At 45.6% G+C, this 16,650-nt stretch overlaps 1 protein-coding gene across 1 annotated transcript; it reads right to left on the bottom strand.

The window, feature by feature from the left end:
- Window positions 1-396: 396 nt before the first annotated feature.
- On the bottom strand, window positions 397-5,289 carry S100A11 (S100 calcium binding protein A11). Its single transcript, XM_006050804.3, has 3 exons — window positions 5,133-5,289; window positions 1,714-1,866; window positions 397-715 (listed from the first exon to the last, which is right to left on the bottom strand). The coding sequence occupies exons 1-3, from the start codon at window positions 5,133-5,135 to the stop codon at window positions 560-562; spliced, it is 312 nt and encodes a 103-aa protein (XP_006050866.1). The 5' UTR covers window positions 5,136-5,289; the 3' UTR covers window positions 397-559.
- Between the last annotated feature and the right edge of the window lie 11,361 nt (window positions 5,290-16,650).

Below are 16,650 nucleotides of genomic sequence, written 5' to 3'. Positions count from 1 at the left end.
GTGAATTTCCCTAATCAAGTTTTTGAAAAGAATTTGGCTTTCAGAAAGACAACTTTTTTTGGTACTCTCATAGCCCTTTGTTTATCCATTTATTGTTTCCCTCAACTAACAGTAACCCCTGTAAAGGCAGGACCTTATCTGTCTTGCTGACTGTAACCTTGGAGTGTGCCTGTAGTAGGGTTGGACAGACATTTAATGAGTAAATAGTGACAAGTGACATCTATCAGGCTGAGTAATTTAGAGATGATTCTGTTGGTATCATTAATCATGATTATGGATACACCAAAGATACATTTTTACTATTTACTATGCAACTTCTAGTAACTGTTCCCATCAATCTAATTTATATTCCTCCCAGTCTTCCCGGACTCTTGCACAAATTTACCGACTCCAGTGTGTGTTTTAAAAAACAATATTGTTTTATTACTAACAGGAGTGGCCTGCCTGGGTAGGTGGGTGTGGCGGGCTCAGGGTATGTGGGGGCTGTGAAGAGCAGATAACTGAGAGGCTGGAAAGAAAGGGAGTGGGCCTGGAGGCCAGGCCCAAAGGCTCCTCCAATTTACTTCTGGGAAGAGGCAGACTTAATAAAGGATTCATGGCAAGCAATGGCCAGGCCACCAATAAGATTAAGAAATTCTTGAAAATCTAGCTGCCCATCGGAGTTGAGGTCTAATTTCTTCATCATGCGGTCAAGGACACCAGGGTCCTTCTGGTTCTGCAAAGATAATAATAATGACATAATGACATTAGTACCTTTATATTGTTCTTTCTAAAATGTTTTTAAAAATGTCACATTTTATTCTCACAAGAGTGTGAGGCACAGGGTAGGGGTCACTAATTTTCCCACTTGTCAGACACAGAGACAGACTCAAACAGATGAAGTGACCGGCCTAAGCAGAAGACCTAGGACTCAAATCAGCTTTTTTTTTCTTTCTAATTTAACCATTTACTTAAAAAAATTTTTTTTTTTTTGGCCGTGCCTCATAGTCTTTGGAATCTTAGTTCCCCAACCAGGGACTGAAGCCGGGCCCTCGGCAGTGAGAGCCTGGAGTCCGAACCACTGTCCAGGGTTCTTTCTGTTACATTTGGGGATTACTCAGTTTTGTAAAATCAGTGGAAAACTTTTCCTAAGTGTCACATACAACTCCAATATACAAACTACATACAAGTGGAGGGATCTGAGGTAGCAAGAGGACAGCAGCTGATGCAGGGCCTGCTTAATCAGCCTCTCCCTCCACGCATCCTAAACCCCAACCCCTACACACATTTACAGCCACTGGTTACACACAGCTACTTAATTAACTTAGAAATCAGTCTGTTAATTGCTATTGGCTGCCATATCAAGTGGTGCACATATAGAATATTTAGAATATTATTTCCATCACTACAGAAAGTTCTTCTGAACAGGGCTGCCCTAGTGGCTTTGGGGTGGAGGAATAACATTTGAAAACTCTCTTACTCCATTTACTATTTTGTAAACCACCTCCTTAAATGAAAAAAACAAAAAAAAACAAAAAACCACTGTTCCCTATGTCATATAAAGTTTGATAACTCTGATCTTTAGATCACATGTTATTGAAAAGAAGGAGAAGAAAAGATACTTAATAGCCATTCAGAGCTCACTCAGCCCTGGGGGCTCAGCTGCTGTCATTCATTCTGAGCCAGCCTTCGGTCCTGGTCTTGCAGTCTGGGGTTGGGGGCTGGGACCACTACCTTTGTGAAGGCACCCAGCTCTGAATTCATGAAGATCATAAACTCAGCCTTGGAGAGTTTGCTGTTGTTACCATCCCTTCCAGCATGCTTTTGGAAAACAGCAATCAGAGACTCGATGCATCGTTCAGTCTCCGTAGGGCTGGATACTTTTGCCTTTGAGGGGGAAAGAACAATTCAGGATTCAGATAAGGGGAGGATATCAAGAGCTCGGTGCTGAAGAACACTCCAGAGGATTTCGTCTCTTCATTTTGGGTCAAAGCAGTTTCCTAAAAGATGGGTCATTGTTTGGGGGCTAAGGGGTTAAGACAACCACAGAAAGTCATATTCTGTGAGCTTCTTCCCCATATCGCCTCCTGTTTATTCCAGGTGAAAATGCTGGTATACTTGAAAGCAGTAGACAGACTAGATGAGCATGAGGTGACAGGGTTTACTGATACTTTTAGAACATGTGGGTAAATATATGGATATTATATACTCACAAATATGCAACCCACCAAGCATTGTGTATTAGATTAAAAAATTCCCTATTTTCCAAAAGTATATATAGAGGTTACTGTGATTAGTTAAAGGACATTTCTTTTTAAAGGAATACTGAATTCTCAGGACTCATACGTTTTCTAGAAAAAAACTAAAAGTATCGTTACCCTGAGGGGTGAGAAGGGAATTGACCTGGCAGAGCTACTTCTAGAATCTCAGCCTCCAGGTTGCTTCCTGCACCCTTGGCCTTTGCTCCTTCTATTCCCAGATGCCACTAATTCCCACAGGAAAAGCTCGTGGAACTTCTCTGGTCACTTCAAACCAGAAGGTTGATATGGGGGCTCTGATCACAGTTGCCACTCACACAGCTCCTATGGCATTTATGGAGCTGAACCACAGGTGTGGTCGCACCAGAAGAAGCAGGAGATTCATATCCTATTCTGTGCTCTGCTTTCCTTACAAGGGAAGTCTTCAAGGAAATTCTGTCATACTTGGCCCTTCATTCCAGCCAGCTCCTGGGGCCCCAGACGCGAGGAACTCGTGGGCTCCCCCTGGTGGATAAGAGCAGGAACTGAAGACTTTCTGGAAAACTTGAAGGCCACACCCTTCCTTCAAAGCTTTATCTCGCTCTGGAGGTTAACAATGATGGTGACTTATGTAGCACTTATCCCCTTAATTTGTTCATAGGATGGACTCCCTGGAGCCCAGAGCTGGAGGCTTTCAGGACACATAATTTACATGCTAAGAAGCACTGACGTGCCTAGCTGCCGTTCTCCTTCCCTCCTTCAGTCTCTCCAGGTGTTTTAACCGCCTATCCTGGTGCTCACTGCATCCTGGAACATCTATAAAGCCCTTTCTGGAGGTGGGTTCTAGAGAACTCTATAGGAGACGGATTATTCCCCAACAGTCACGTTGTCAGGACTTTTTCTTTAAGAAAGACAAGTGTTGGCAGCCTCAGAGTTTTGGTGAGAAACAAAATACCACAGCCTAGAAACAGATGTGTTTGCACAACAGCTTTTCTTATCAGGAGTGCAATCTCACAGTAACATCAGATTACAGGAACAAGGTTGACTGGGAGGGCACACCAGATAGGGTAGAACGTTCCAGGCTGAGGAGCCAGGGCTTTGTGATCTTTTTCTAGACCTACAGAAATATCCTCTGACCCTTTTCTTTGTAGAATTCAGGCTGCTTTCATTTTCCAGTTTCAATGGCTTTCTGCTTTTCTTTTTTTCTCTCCTTAACATCAACCTTGACTGAATTTTTTTTTCTCCTTGAAATCTGTTGCTAGCAGCTACATGGAGAAAATCAAAACCCCTGCATGTCTTCCCAGAGGTAATTTTCCAGAACAAAACCACAAATACCAAATTACCTAAGTGGAATTACAAAATTTGTAGTGCTGGAGTGGACTTTGGAGAGGGTTCCTCGGCAGAGAGGCCCAGAGACAGGAAAGTTTTGCCCAAGTTGGAGCAGTGGCTGAAGGAGAAGAGAAAGCGATCTCCTGCCTGGATGGAGGCCAGTGCTCCCCATCACTGCTCCCCATAGTTCTATTTGATGGGAACGGTGAGAGGAAGGAGAAAACAGCATGATAAATGGATGCTGTAAAAGAGCTTATTAGTAAAAACTGCCTGCTAAACACTCATTTGAGAAAGTTAAAGAAAAAAAGTAACACTTGAAAAAACTATTGTAGTTCTCATTCTTAATTCATGCTCCCTTTCCTTCCAAGGAGCCCCGGTGGCATTCTTTCTTCCGGGGCAGTCATTCCAGGCCTTCGCCACTTGGTGGTTCTGGGTCTGCCTTTTCTAGGTTCCTTGAGATTTTGGTCCCCCACTTTAGCGTGGAAAGAAGAAAGAGCAGTCGAGGATATAGACTGGCACACTAAAGCAGGGGTTAGCACACGTGTTTTGTAGGTGCCAGACGGGATATATATTAGGCCAACGTGGTCCACTTGGTCTCCATCACTCTGCTTTTGTAGCAGGGCAGGAACCACACAGAGAACTCGAATGGGTGTGGCCGTGTGCCAATAAAACTTTTTACTTACGGACGGTGAAGTTTTGATTTTTCATATAATTCTCAAAGTATTAGTCTTCCTTTGCTTTTCTTTCAACTATTTACGTAAAATCCACTCGGAGCTCGTGGGAGCAGAGAACCCCACTTGGCCCGCGGGCGGAAGTTCGCTGACTCCGTGAAAGAGAGGCCAAGGAAGACGCAGATTTTGGGGGGTGGATTAATGCAGGTAGAAAGAGTTCAGAGTGGGGCTGGCAGGAGTTGAGAGAAGAAAAACAGGCGACGGAGGAGCGCCTAAAAAGACTGTGGGTTAAAGGGAAGAGGGAAGGAGGAGGGGGCTTCCCGGAGCCGGGTCCCTCCCACATTCCTGGCCGGGCTCCATGGGCTGGGACCGGCTTCAGTTTCAGTCTCCGCGTCTAGGCCGCTTGCCCGTCGTTTACTGAAACTCCGATTTCCCCTCTAGGGCTCAGACCTCTAGCTCTATAACTATATGTAACTGGAGCCACCACGCAGAATTCAACCCCCCCCCCAGTCGTTAGGTCGTACCCCGGGCTCCGCGGGCCCCGGCGCCGAAGGGCTTTCCGCACTGGCCGGACCCCCTCGCCCCGTTTCCCGCCGAGCTAGGGGCTCCGCGCCGGGCGTGGCTCGCAGGGCACTTCCTCTATCCTAGCCCCAGACCTCTGCGGAAAAACAAGAGCCTCCCGATGCTACCCCGAGGCTGTGATTCCAGGTATAATTTAGGGCTTCTTCCTGCCATCTGCTCTTCTCTGATTCCCTCCGGTAGATTTATTTGTCCTGCTGTTTCCTGCCACGACCACTTCAAAAATCAAAGATCAAGCCTGGTGAAAAGTATGCCGTGGCTGTAATGTTCATGTAAGAGGAATTTACATAAAAGAAGTTTTTATGTAAAAGGAAGACAAGTAAAAAGCGCGGCTTACCATGTCGGAGAGGAGCGAGGCGCGCGGATGCGAGCGGGGAGCTGGGCGGCGGGCACTGGGCAGCGGGCCGGGTCTGCGGCCTCCCGGGCTGGCCCCACCCGGCTCCGCCCCGCGCGGTTCCCTCCTGACTCACGCGCCCCCTCCTCCGCCCCGCCCGCCCGGTGGATCCGGGCTCGTCGCTGTGGCCTTTGTTTGCCAAACTTGCAGTTTCACCTTAAAACTCACACAAAACCCCATTGTCCTCACGGAGCCTTAAACAATCTCTCTCTCCCTGTCTTGTGAACTGTGAAGATGTTGGTCTTTTCTGAATTTAAACTTTGGCGTAACGGTCTTTGGGAAGTCTGTTCAAGTCCACGGGTCTTCCATGTACGAACTCACCAGCTATTTCTGCTCCTTCCTAAAGGCGGCTATGCTAAGTCACTTCAGTCGTGTCCGACTCTGTGCGACCCCGTAGACGGCAGCCCACTAGGCTCCCCCGTCCCTGGGATTCTCCAGGCAAGAACACTGGAGTGGGCTGCCATTTCCTTCTCCAATGCATGAAAGTGAAAAGTGAAAGTGAAGTCGCTCAGTTGTGTCCGACTCTTAGCGACCCCATGGATTGCAGCCTAACAGGCTCCTCCGTCCATGGGATTTTCCAAGCAAGAGTCCTGGAGTGGGGTGCCATTGCCCTTTCCGCCTAAAGGCGGAGCGATCCCTTTAAAAGACTAGCAACTCGGAATGTTGGCTATAATTGCAGAGTACATGTTTCCTAGAAACCAGGGCTGTCTGTTTTCTCACACTGGATGTAATTAACGGACTAAACAGTGATGATTTGTGCAAACTGGAGCATCATTGTCTCAAATGTCTCTATAAACCGATTAAGAGTTAAAGCAAGACCCTACACCCCAAAGTACTGCAACGGTGCAGTATGACCACAAATTACTGACCCGTGCAAGTAGGGGTCTTACCTCTGTGCAGTTGGCAACGGAGTTGTATGAAGAATCAGAAGCTCTGGATTCTGATCCTGGATCTGTAATTGTTTAGTCGCTAAGTCGTGTCTGAACCTTTTGCGACCCCATGGACTGTAGCTCGCCAGGCTCCTCTGTCCATGGCATTTCCCAGGCAAGAATACTGGAGTGTGTTGCCATTACCTTCTCCAGGGCATCTTCTCCAGGGTCTCCTGTCTGTTCAGGAGACGCAGGATGGAACGTCTCCTGTGTAGATAGGCTGATTCTTTACCACCCAGTCACCAGGGAAGCAGGTATCTGTAATTACTTCAAGGCAACAGTTTTGGCAAAACCCCTCAGTCCTCTGAGCCTCCATTTCCTTACCTGCAAAAGTAGGTGCCCTTTCCTTTCCTACTGCACAAGATTGTTATGACTATCAGATAAAATGATGGTTTTGAGAGGGCTTCAAAAACTGAAACAGATGAGAAGGAAAGATAAAGGGTTGCAGGGCATTGTGTAAACTGCTTCCTGACATCTCTTTTCTTGCAGCCTCAGCTGGTCACTTCTGAAGAGATCTTCATCTCTTCTCACCTACACCAGACCACAGTTTTAGTTATTCTTGAATCCACTTGAAAGTCTCACCTGAGCCTCAAACTCAATTAAAGAGATACTTGTTTTCCCTGAGTCTGTTTCTCTCCTGTCTTCCTTATCTCTGCTAATGATACTGTTATTCTTATGTTCTCCTGACTGGAGAGTTTTGGAGCCAGGTTTGGACTCTAAATACCTTTCTTACCCCCCAAATCTTATCAAGTGCTAGGTACCATCAGTTTTATTTTCTCTCTTGGATCTGGTTATATTCTACCTCCAGGGTTCTAGTTTAGGTTTTCATTCCCTCTTTCCTCCAGTTTTCTAATTGGTCTCTTGCCCTCCAATTGTTCTACTGACTGTTAAAAACACATTTCTCTACAGTACAGCTCTGGTTAGTTGCTTGCTTAAAAATGAAACACAATAAAAGAACCAAACAAGATGGCTCTCCAATGCCCTTTATATCAAATCCAAATTTAGCTTCTATCTGCCTTTGAAAAACCTTAATCAATGAATGAATTCAATTTATTTATTAAAAAATTTTTTTGGAAGACTGTTTTGTGTCAAGCTCAGTGCTAGGCACAAGAGATACAAATACAAATGTGATATTAGTGCCTGCCTTTGAGGTGGTCTATGGATAGACTGTCGGAGAAGGCGATGGCACCCCACTCCAGTACTTTTGCCTGGAAAATCCCATGGACGGAGGAGCCTGGTGGGCTGCAGTCCATGGGGTTGCTAGAGTTGGACACGACTGAGCGACTTCACTTTCACTTTTCACTTTTCACTTTCATGCATTGGAGAAGGAAATGGCAACCCACTCCAGTGTTCTTGCCTGGAGAATCCCAAGGACAGGGGAGCCTGGTAGGCTGCTGTCTATGGGGTCGCACAGAGTCGGACACAACTGAAGCAACTTAGCAGCAGCAGCAGCAGCAGCATGGATAGACTGTGGGGTTTCCCCAGTGACTTAGCAGTAAAGAATCTGCCTGCAATGCAGGAGTTGCAGGAGACACGGGTTTCATATCAGGGTCAGGAAGATCTCCTGGAGGAGGGCAAGACAACCCACTCCAGTATTCTTTGCATGCCATCTTTCCTTCATGTCTGGAGAATCCCATGGACAGAGGAGCCTGGCAGGCTACAGTCCATAGGGTGGCAAAGAGTTGGACACGACTGAAGCGACTGTACATGCTTGCACATGGATAGACTTTAGACCTACAGTATTTTGAGGGACGTTCCATGGATGGATGCTGGGATCCACATACACCTCAAAGGTATGTGTAAAATTTTCTGCCTAAGAGAACTTCTTCTTGGGGAGGATTCATAACTTTCATCTGATTCTCAGAAAAATCTATGATCAAAAATGTTAAAGAATCATTAGTCTAAATTATTCCATACCTGAATCATGGGACTTCCCATATCACACTCCTCTTTAAGGGAAAACACCTTAAACACGTTTATCCCCCTCTGCTGAAAGTCCAGCCAAGTTGGTACATTTTTGCATGATTTGACCCTGTGCCCACTGTCATAGCTGACTGGATTGAGTTTAACTCTTGGCTCAAGGACTGCCATTCCACAGAATGGACGGTATTGGATGTTTCATGACATAATATGAAATAGTGAGCTGGGACCATTCAGCTTTTTGGAAAACTGAAATTAGAAACACATACAAATTAGGCAGTTAGAAGAGCTGAAGCTGAACATTTGTATGGAGAGAATCATAAGGTCATGACAAATAAAAATTATGAAGAAGCAGACACCATAAATAAGTAGATGCTATGACATTTGGAAAGAATGTGCAGAATAGTGTTCTTATTCTTCCTGAACCTGGTTGTCTAGCTTTCCTGATTTCAGGTAAGGCCTCAATTCTTTCAGTAACTCCCCTGCCCCATGAAGCAGCTTGAGTGAAACCAAAGAAAACAGCTGAATCAAATAAATATGAATTGTCCAGAACCATGTTGGTGGATCAGCTCTGCCCAGTGAGGGCTGCCTGTGGTAGCAACTCCCCTGCATCATGATGAAAGAGATTTTCTGTCAAAAGAGGGAGCGTTCAGGAAAGATGGAACTCGAAGTAGATTTGGCAATATTGGTAAACAGTGTGTCCAAGTGAAGGGCTAAATGCAAGCAAGGAGCTGAGGATGAGTAAGGGCTGGTAAGTTGATACCAAGAGACAAAAATGAGGTAGAGATTAGTCAGTTTATTCAGGAAATAAATGTGGGGACTTCCAAGGTGCAGGGTAATTCTTATGTGCAACCTGAGCTCTGTGCAGGGCTTGGGCCGGTTCCTAAATAGACACATTGCTGCTACTGCTAAGTCGCTTCAGTCGTGTCTGACTCTGTGCGACCCCAGAGATGGCAGCCCACCAGGCTCCCCCATCCCTGGGATTCTCCAGGCAAGAACACTGGAGTGGGTTGCCATTTCCTTCTCCAGTGCATGAAAGTGAAAAGTGAAAGTGAAGTCGCTCAGTCGTGTCTGACTCTTCTCGACCCCATGGACTGCAGCCCACCAGGCTCCTCCATCCACGGGATTTTCCAGGCAAAAGTACTGGAGCGGGGTGCCATTGCCTTCTCCGAAATAGACACATTAGACAAACATAATTGCGGGGTGTGACCAAGGCACAGTGGTACTGCGGGGAAGGAAGTGAGTGGTTAACTCCCAAGGAGCAGAGAAAGTGTTGTGGAGACAGTGATGCTTGAGTTGGGTAGTGAAGGATGAATAAGAATTCACCAGGTGTAAAATAAATAAATAAATAATTCATCAGGTAGATGGGCACAGTTGAAGTCAGTACAGCATGATATGTACAACATCTTATCTGTATGAGCTCTAGCAAGTCATTTAGCTGCTCTGTACCTCGGTTTCCTCATCTATAAAGTGGAGATAATAGAGGTGCTTACTTCTACTACGTACTAAAGATGAAGATGGAATCATGTAAAATGCTTAGAACATAGAGCAGTGTCTTCAGAGGAAGGCTTTCATAATGGCTTGTGCAAAAGTAATCAGGTGTGGGACTTCCCTGGTGGTCTAGTAGCTAAGACTGCGTGCTACCAATGCAGGGGGCCCAGGTTCAATCCATGGTCAGGGAACTAGATTCCATGTGCCACAACTGAAAGATTTTTCATGCTGCAACTAGAGATCCCCCACACTGCAATGAAGATAGAAGATCCTGCATGCCCCAACTAAGACCTGGTGCAGCCAAATAAATAAATGAATAAAATAATCTTTTTTTTTAAAAGTAGCAGGGGTGAAGCATATGCGTATTCTCAGTACCTGCAGGTGGGTTGGTAGTCCTGGGCTTTGTATATACTTAGCTGTTCAGTTATGTCCAACTCTTTACGACCCTATAGATTGTAGCCCACCAGGCACCTCTGTCCATGGGATTCTCCAGGTAAGAATACTGGAGTGGATGTCATGCCCTCCAGGGGATCTTCCCAAACCAGGGATCGAACCTAGGTCTCCTGCATTGCAGGCAGATTCTTTACCAGCTGAGCCACCAGGCAAGCCCAAGAATACTGGAGTGGGTAGCCTATCCCTTCTCCAGGGAATCTTCCAGACCCAGGAATTGAACTGGGGTCTCCTGCACTGCAGGTGAATTCTTTACCAGCTGAGCTACCAGGGAAGCTCTAGGTATCTGCTGCTGCTGCTGCTGCTAAGTCACTTCAGTCGTGTCCGACTCTGTGCGACCCCATAGACAGCAGCCCACCAGGCTCCCCCATCCCTGGGATTCTCCAGGCAAGAACACTGGAGTGGGTTGCCATTTCCTTCTCCAATGCATGAAAGTAAAAAGTGAAAGTGAAGTTGCTCAGTCATGTCTGACTCTTAGCGACCCCATGGACTGCAGCCCACCAGGCTCCTCCATCCATGGGATTTTCCAGGCAAGAGTACTGGAGTGGGGTTCAAAGAGATAAAGTAGAATGACAGCTGACAAAGGCTGGAGAGAGGGAAGAAAGGAGTTGCCATTTAATGAATATAGAGTTTCTGTTTTGCCAAGATGAAAAGAGTTCTGGAGACTGGTTGCACAACAATATGAATTACAAAAGATCACCTAACGATGAGGATTTCAACTGTGCAGATCCACCTATATGTGGGACTTTTTCAGTAGTAAACACTTCAATACTACATGATCTGTGGTTGGCTGGATCCTTGAATGTAGAGCCATGGATATAGGAGAAAGTGCAGATACAGGGGACCAATAAGTTATATTCAGATTTTCAACTGATAGAGGGTTGAAACCTAACCTCCACATTGTTTGAGGGTCACCTGTGCTTACTGCTATAGAGCCATGTACTAAAAAATAGTTAAGATGGTAAATTTTGAGTTATATATATTCAACCACAATAAAAAATGCAATCATGATCAAACCAGCAATGCATATGCAGGAACTAATGTCTGAGTTACACCATTTGGATCATGTGTATGGGGCAATGGTAAATGTGAGGCCAGAGCTGTGGGATTGAGCCTGGAGAGAGAAGGGTCAGATCACTAAGGGCTATGCTTGGAAATTTGGATTGTATCCTGAAGTTTATATATCAAGAACCACTGACGATGTTAAAGCAGGATAGTGACTTGATCCACTTCATCTTTTGGGAAGTATAGAAAACGTACTGAGAGGAGAGAGACTAGAGGCAAGAAACATAAGGATATAGATGCAGTAATCAAGGCGAGATGGCCATGGAGATGGGCAGGGAATTGCCAGGTACTGGGAAGGCAAAGGCAATCGAACTTGGCCTCTGCCTGGATGTGGGGGGTTTGGAAAAAGGGTGAAATCACTGTAGGAGAGAACAGGATTGGGAACAGTCACATTTACTTACAGCTTTTCAAATCTCTCTGTCTCACCTCAGGAACTTTGCACATCTATCTGTCTGCAATAGTCTTTTTTTTTAACTTTAGTTGGCTTGTTGACAACAAACTACCACAGACTGAGTGGCTTAAACAGAAATTTATTTTCTCACAGTTCTGGAGGCTGGAAGTCCCAGATCAAGGTACTAGTTGACTCAGTTCCTGGTCAACTCGTTTCCTGGCTTGCAGATGGCTGCTTTCTCACTGAGCCTTCACATGGTGGAGAGAGTTCGTTCTCTCTTCATTTTCTTATAAGGCCACAGTCCTACTGAATTAGGGCTCCCCTCTTATGACATTTAAGCATTTAATCATTTGACTGTAATTACCTGCTAAAGACCCTGTCTCTAAATACAGTCAAATTAGGGGTTAGGGCTTTAACATATGGAATTTGTTTGTGTGTATGGGGACAGACACAATTAAGTCCATAGCATTATCTATCCTTCATACAACTTAGAAATCATCTTCCCTTAAGCATTCCTCTTTCTCTAACAGAGTGCTAGGTATCTATGGGAAAAAGAAAGAAAGAAAGAGAAAGCTAACAAAAAAGCCTAAGACTGCTGTCCTTGGAAAGGCCTTTCTTTCAAGGCTGGATTTTGGCTGGCGTCTTGGAGCTTGGATTTCTGGAGGGTTTCCATCTGTTCCGTCATTATGCCTAAACTATTGGTACAAACAATGTAGTTTATGCCAAGCACCTGCTTTCCTTCTGGGAGTGTGGAGTTCTTTGGTACATGCTAGTGAGAGCAGGAGATGTGGGTTCAATACCTGGGTCAGGAAGGTCCTCTGGAGTAGGAAATGGCAATCCACTCCAGTATGGTTGCCTGAAAAATTCCATGGACAAAGGAGCTTGGCGGGCTACAGTCCATGGGGTCACAAAGAGCTGGACACGACTGAATGACTGAGCACACGCCCATGGACAGAGTATGCCTGTGTGCCCAGCCTCCTGTAAACCTCTTGGGTGCTGAGTTTCTAATGAGATTCTCTCGTAGACACAACTTCACATGTGTTGTCACAATTCAAAGCTGGAGGAATTCAAGATGTCCTGTGTCCATTATACATTCTCCCTTAGCTCCTTGTGTCATAATGCTTCCCATACTCTGCTGCCATTTTCTGTTCACTTATGTTCCTCACTAGACAGCAAGCTACTTGAGGGCAGAGCCAGTATCCTACTTACTACAGTGTTCCTGGCATTCAGTACCTGCATCAGGCAGTTATGTAAGGAGGGTCTCCCCTTACAGTGTGCAGGGCTGTCCTGAGCACTGCCGCTACAGTGCTGAACAAGGCGGGTGAAGTCTCTGTTCTGATGGTGCTCAACCGAGCTTTTGTGATTTAACCAATACTTACAGAATAAGGGGGAAGATGATCCACCATAGGACAGAAAAGAGAAATGACTGGGGAGGCGACTCAGAGCCTTCTCTGGTGTCATCAAGTCCGTGGAAGAGAGACTTTCAAGATGGAGAGGGTGGTCAGCAAGGTGAAAGTCTTCAGAGAGACAGAGTACGATGAAGGTTGAGATGTGTCTAGTGGATTTGGCATTTATATCCTTGGAGACCTTTGCCAGAGCAATTTTAGGGTAGGGGGAGGGGAAACGCAAGTGCTGTGGACTGAATGAGAGATGAAGAGTGGGGACAGGGAGTATGGATTACTTACTTGAGAAGGTTGACTATGAAGGGAGGAGAAGTGGAGTGTGGTCAAAAGGGATCTCAAACCAAGGGAGGATTTGAAAGCATAAACACCTTGAGTGAGTTCACAGGCTGTGCGGAAGGAGTTGCCAGAGTGAGAAGGCAGATGTACAAGGTTGAGAGGATACGAATGATAGAGCAAGGGCTCAGAGGAGCTATGGCAGATGAATTACTCCACAGAGTGGAAAAGCGGGCAAATGAGGAGTGAGGCTATAGGAGGGCCATAACTTTAGGAGGGCTGCAGAGGGATATCTTTCCGGATAACCTTGTTGGCACATGAAGTGGGGGATAAGGACATCCTTGACAGTGGCCATAGGACATCTTTGAGTAGGTTCTTGAGTAGGAGACTTGAGGAGGTTCTCAATGGTCTCAGAGGGAAATGGTAACAGGAGCTGACTCAGATGGTAGAGTGGGACAAAAGCTTAGGAAGTTATAATTTTGCAGTGACTGTAATCTCCAGGGTTGTGATTATGTGGCTGTATGGCTTTCTCCTGGTGTGTTTAGAACTCTAGTCATCGGATCCAAGAGAGGGTTGTGAAATGGATTTAGGGTTAAAATTTTACAGAATGGGTGTAACAAAAGGATAAGGCAGTGAAGGAGTTGAGGGTATGCGTGAGAAAACAATCCACTTGATTGGGCATTGAGTACAGGAAGAAAAAGAAGGGAACAAGGACATGGAAGGTCAGTGGGCACAAAAAATTTCTCCGTAAAATCAAAGGACAAGTTACATGGAAAAGAGGGATGGAGAGAGCTGGGGATGTAAGAAGTTATTGGGTGCGTGCTCAGTTGTGTCCAGCTCTTTGTGACCCTATGGACTGTAGCCAGTGAGGCTTCTCTGTCCACAGGCTTCTCCAGGCAAGAATACTGGAGTGGGTTGCCATGCCCTCCTCCAGGGGATCTTACCAACCAAGGGATCCAAGCAGTGTCTCCTGAGTCTGCTGCATTGCAGGTGGATTCTTTACCTACTGAGCCATCTGGGAAGCCCATAAGAAGTTATTGGTATAAAATTACCTTCCGATGAGTCTAGTAATTTGTGGGTAGAGCTCTTATGATAGCAAAATCCAAGCATGGCTTAGGGCCTTATACTGACTGCAGTGTATTTGGAGTGAGCAGGAAGGAAGGAGGTCAAGAAGCTGGGAGGGCAGGGGGCTGGGAGGATGAGCCCTGTCAGTGCTGAGCTCATCCAGGATGGTGAGAGGAGCTACAGTGAAGCTGTGAAGCTGGTTATGATGTTTGACGTGAAACAGGTATAGGACACTGATAGACTGTAGAGAAGGGTCTCAAAGTGTCACCTACCACTTTCCTTTATACGCTCTATGCTTTAGCAAGTGGAACCACAGTTTACCACCCAAAGGCCCTCTTCTTTGGCTGTTGCTCAAGCTTTCTCTGCTTTTGAAACATCCTTACTTTCAGTTCTCTCTGATGAAATCCTAGGCTCCTTCAATGAAGCTCCTCCTTCATGAAGATTTTCTGACTTCAACCCCTCACTTTTATCCTCCCATAATATTTTGTAATTTATTTTTTTGTGTGTGGGGGAATTTAATATTCTGCTGTATGTTAAAGGGTTTTATGTTAATAGATTTTTTTTCCTGATAGCATGTGTGTTCCTTGCAATTAGGGATGTATTGTGTTCATCCTTGTGTCATTCATAGCCATTTGCATGTGGTATCAACTGGTGAGTGTTCATGGGATTGAATGAATAGTATGATTTCAGAGTAGGGGCTGCGTTTGGTTTCAGTTCAGTTCAGTTCAGTTGCTCAGTCGTGTCCAGCTCTTTGCGACCCCATGAATCGCAGCATGCCAGGCCTCCCTGTCCATCACCAACTCCCGGAGTTCACTCAGACTCACGTCCATCGAGTCAGTGATGCCATCCAGCCATCTCATCCTCTGTTGTCCCCTTCTCCTCCTGCCCCCAATCCCTCCCAGCATCAGAGTCTTTTCCAATGAGTCAACTCTTCTCATGAGGTGGCCAACTCTGTGTAATTTAACATTCAGGACAATGGTAATTAATTGTTCCAAGACTTACTAACTCTTTGTTTTGTTTTTCCTTCTGGGGAAGGATCTCTAGATATTTTTGTTAAGGGTCTTAAATTTATATAAATCTTAAAATTATATAAATTTATATAAATTATATAAATTATTGAATACCAGGCCCTCTGCTAGGGTCTGAGGATAGGAAGATAAAAAGAATCATGGCTTCTGCCTTTGAGGATCCTCATATTGAATTTGATTAATAAAACAGGAGTGGGATCCTTCTAAAAACTGAGCCATCTGCATCAGAATGTGTGCACTCAGTCTCTTGGATGAGGCTCTTCCAATTTAAGTCCTAGGCTAGAAGATTTACCTCTTGAAGGTAAGAACTGTCAGGGGAGATCCGTTGCTTTCTCCCATAATCAACAGCTCCTGCCCAGAGCACTGAGGCCACATTTACAATATTAAGGAATGACCCCACAATCTCTGAGGCCACTGTGGTGTATATGGAAATGCTGGACAAAGAATCTAAAGGCCTGAGTTTGAGTTTTAGCCCTCTCCCTAGATAAACTTTTTGTTTGCTTGTTTCTGAGCTTCAGTTTTCTCATATGTAAAATGCGGATAGTAATTATGGAGATAATAAATATAAAAGGGCTCTTCAAATGGTGTTGTGTTATACCAGTGTTAATTGCTACGTGGAGTAAATGCAAGTGTGCTTCTAGGCTCTGCTTTGCAGATCTTGGGTGTTACTATTGTTATCACTCAAGCCCTTCCCTCTTCTCACTTCCTGTTGCCTCTGATTGCTGGCCCTCGGTAACTCCCTCACTTGCACTGCTGTAATGGCATCATCAGAGCAGACATGGAGTTCTGTGCAAGCTGCTGGAAGTTCACTGCCTTCCTCCATTGTCTGCACACATCTACGCTTTCCTCCACATTCTTCTAGAATGGTGGCTGGAAACCACTGAAGTCCTCCACAGAGTTGCTTTTAGTCTCCAACTGTTAGGGGAAGCACACTGATTGAAACCACCCATCCTGGCCAGGCACCATAGTAACTATTTGCATGAGTTGTTTTACAACAGGAGGTCCTGGTAAGGAACATGGAACTAATACGCCACCACCAACCGGAAGAGTTCGGGAAAGGTCAAAAGAAGACACCACATGTCTGACCACCTCCCAGAATCCTTCTCTCTGGCATCCATCTTGGCTGAACAAGGCATGCACCATCAGGAAGGACTCTGAGTCAGAATGATTGGCTAAAGACAACCCGGAAACTAAGCCCATCACCATAAAACCCGAGACTGTGAGCCATGTGGCAGAGCTGTTCTCCTTGGTTCCCTTACCCTGCTGTTCTCCACCCGGGTGCCCTTTCCCAATAAAATCTCTTGCTTTGTCAGCACATATGTCTCCTCGGACAATTCATTTCCGAGTGTTAGACAAGAGCCCAGTTTCGGGCCCTGGAAGGGGCCCCCCTTCCTGCAACATAACTGCTGTTAGCAGACGTGAGAGATTTTCTCTTTCACAATGTCC

Source organism: Bubalus bubalis, chromosome 6 (genome assembly GCF_019923935.1).
Source record: "Bubalus bubalis isolate 160015118507 breed Murrah chromosome 6, NDDB_SH_1, whole genome shotgun sequence".
In the NCBI taxonomy this organism is placed as follows: Eukaryota; Metazoa; Chordata; class Mammalia; order Artiodactyla; family Bovidae; genus Bubalus; species Bubalus bubalis.
The sequence above is the reverse complement of the archived record's forward strand: the minus strand, read 5'-3'. Positions and strand labels throughout refer to the sequence as shown.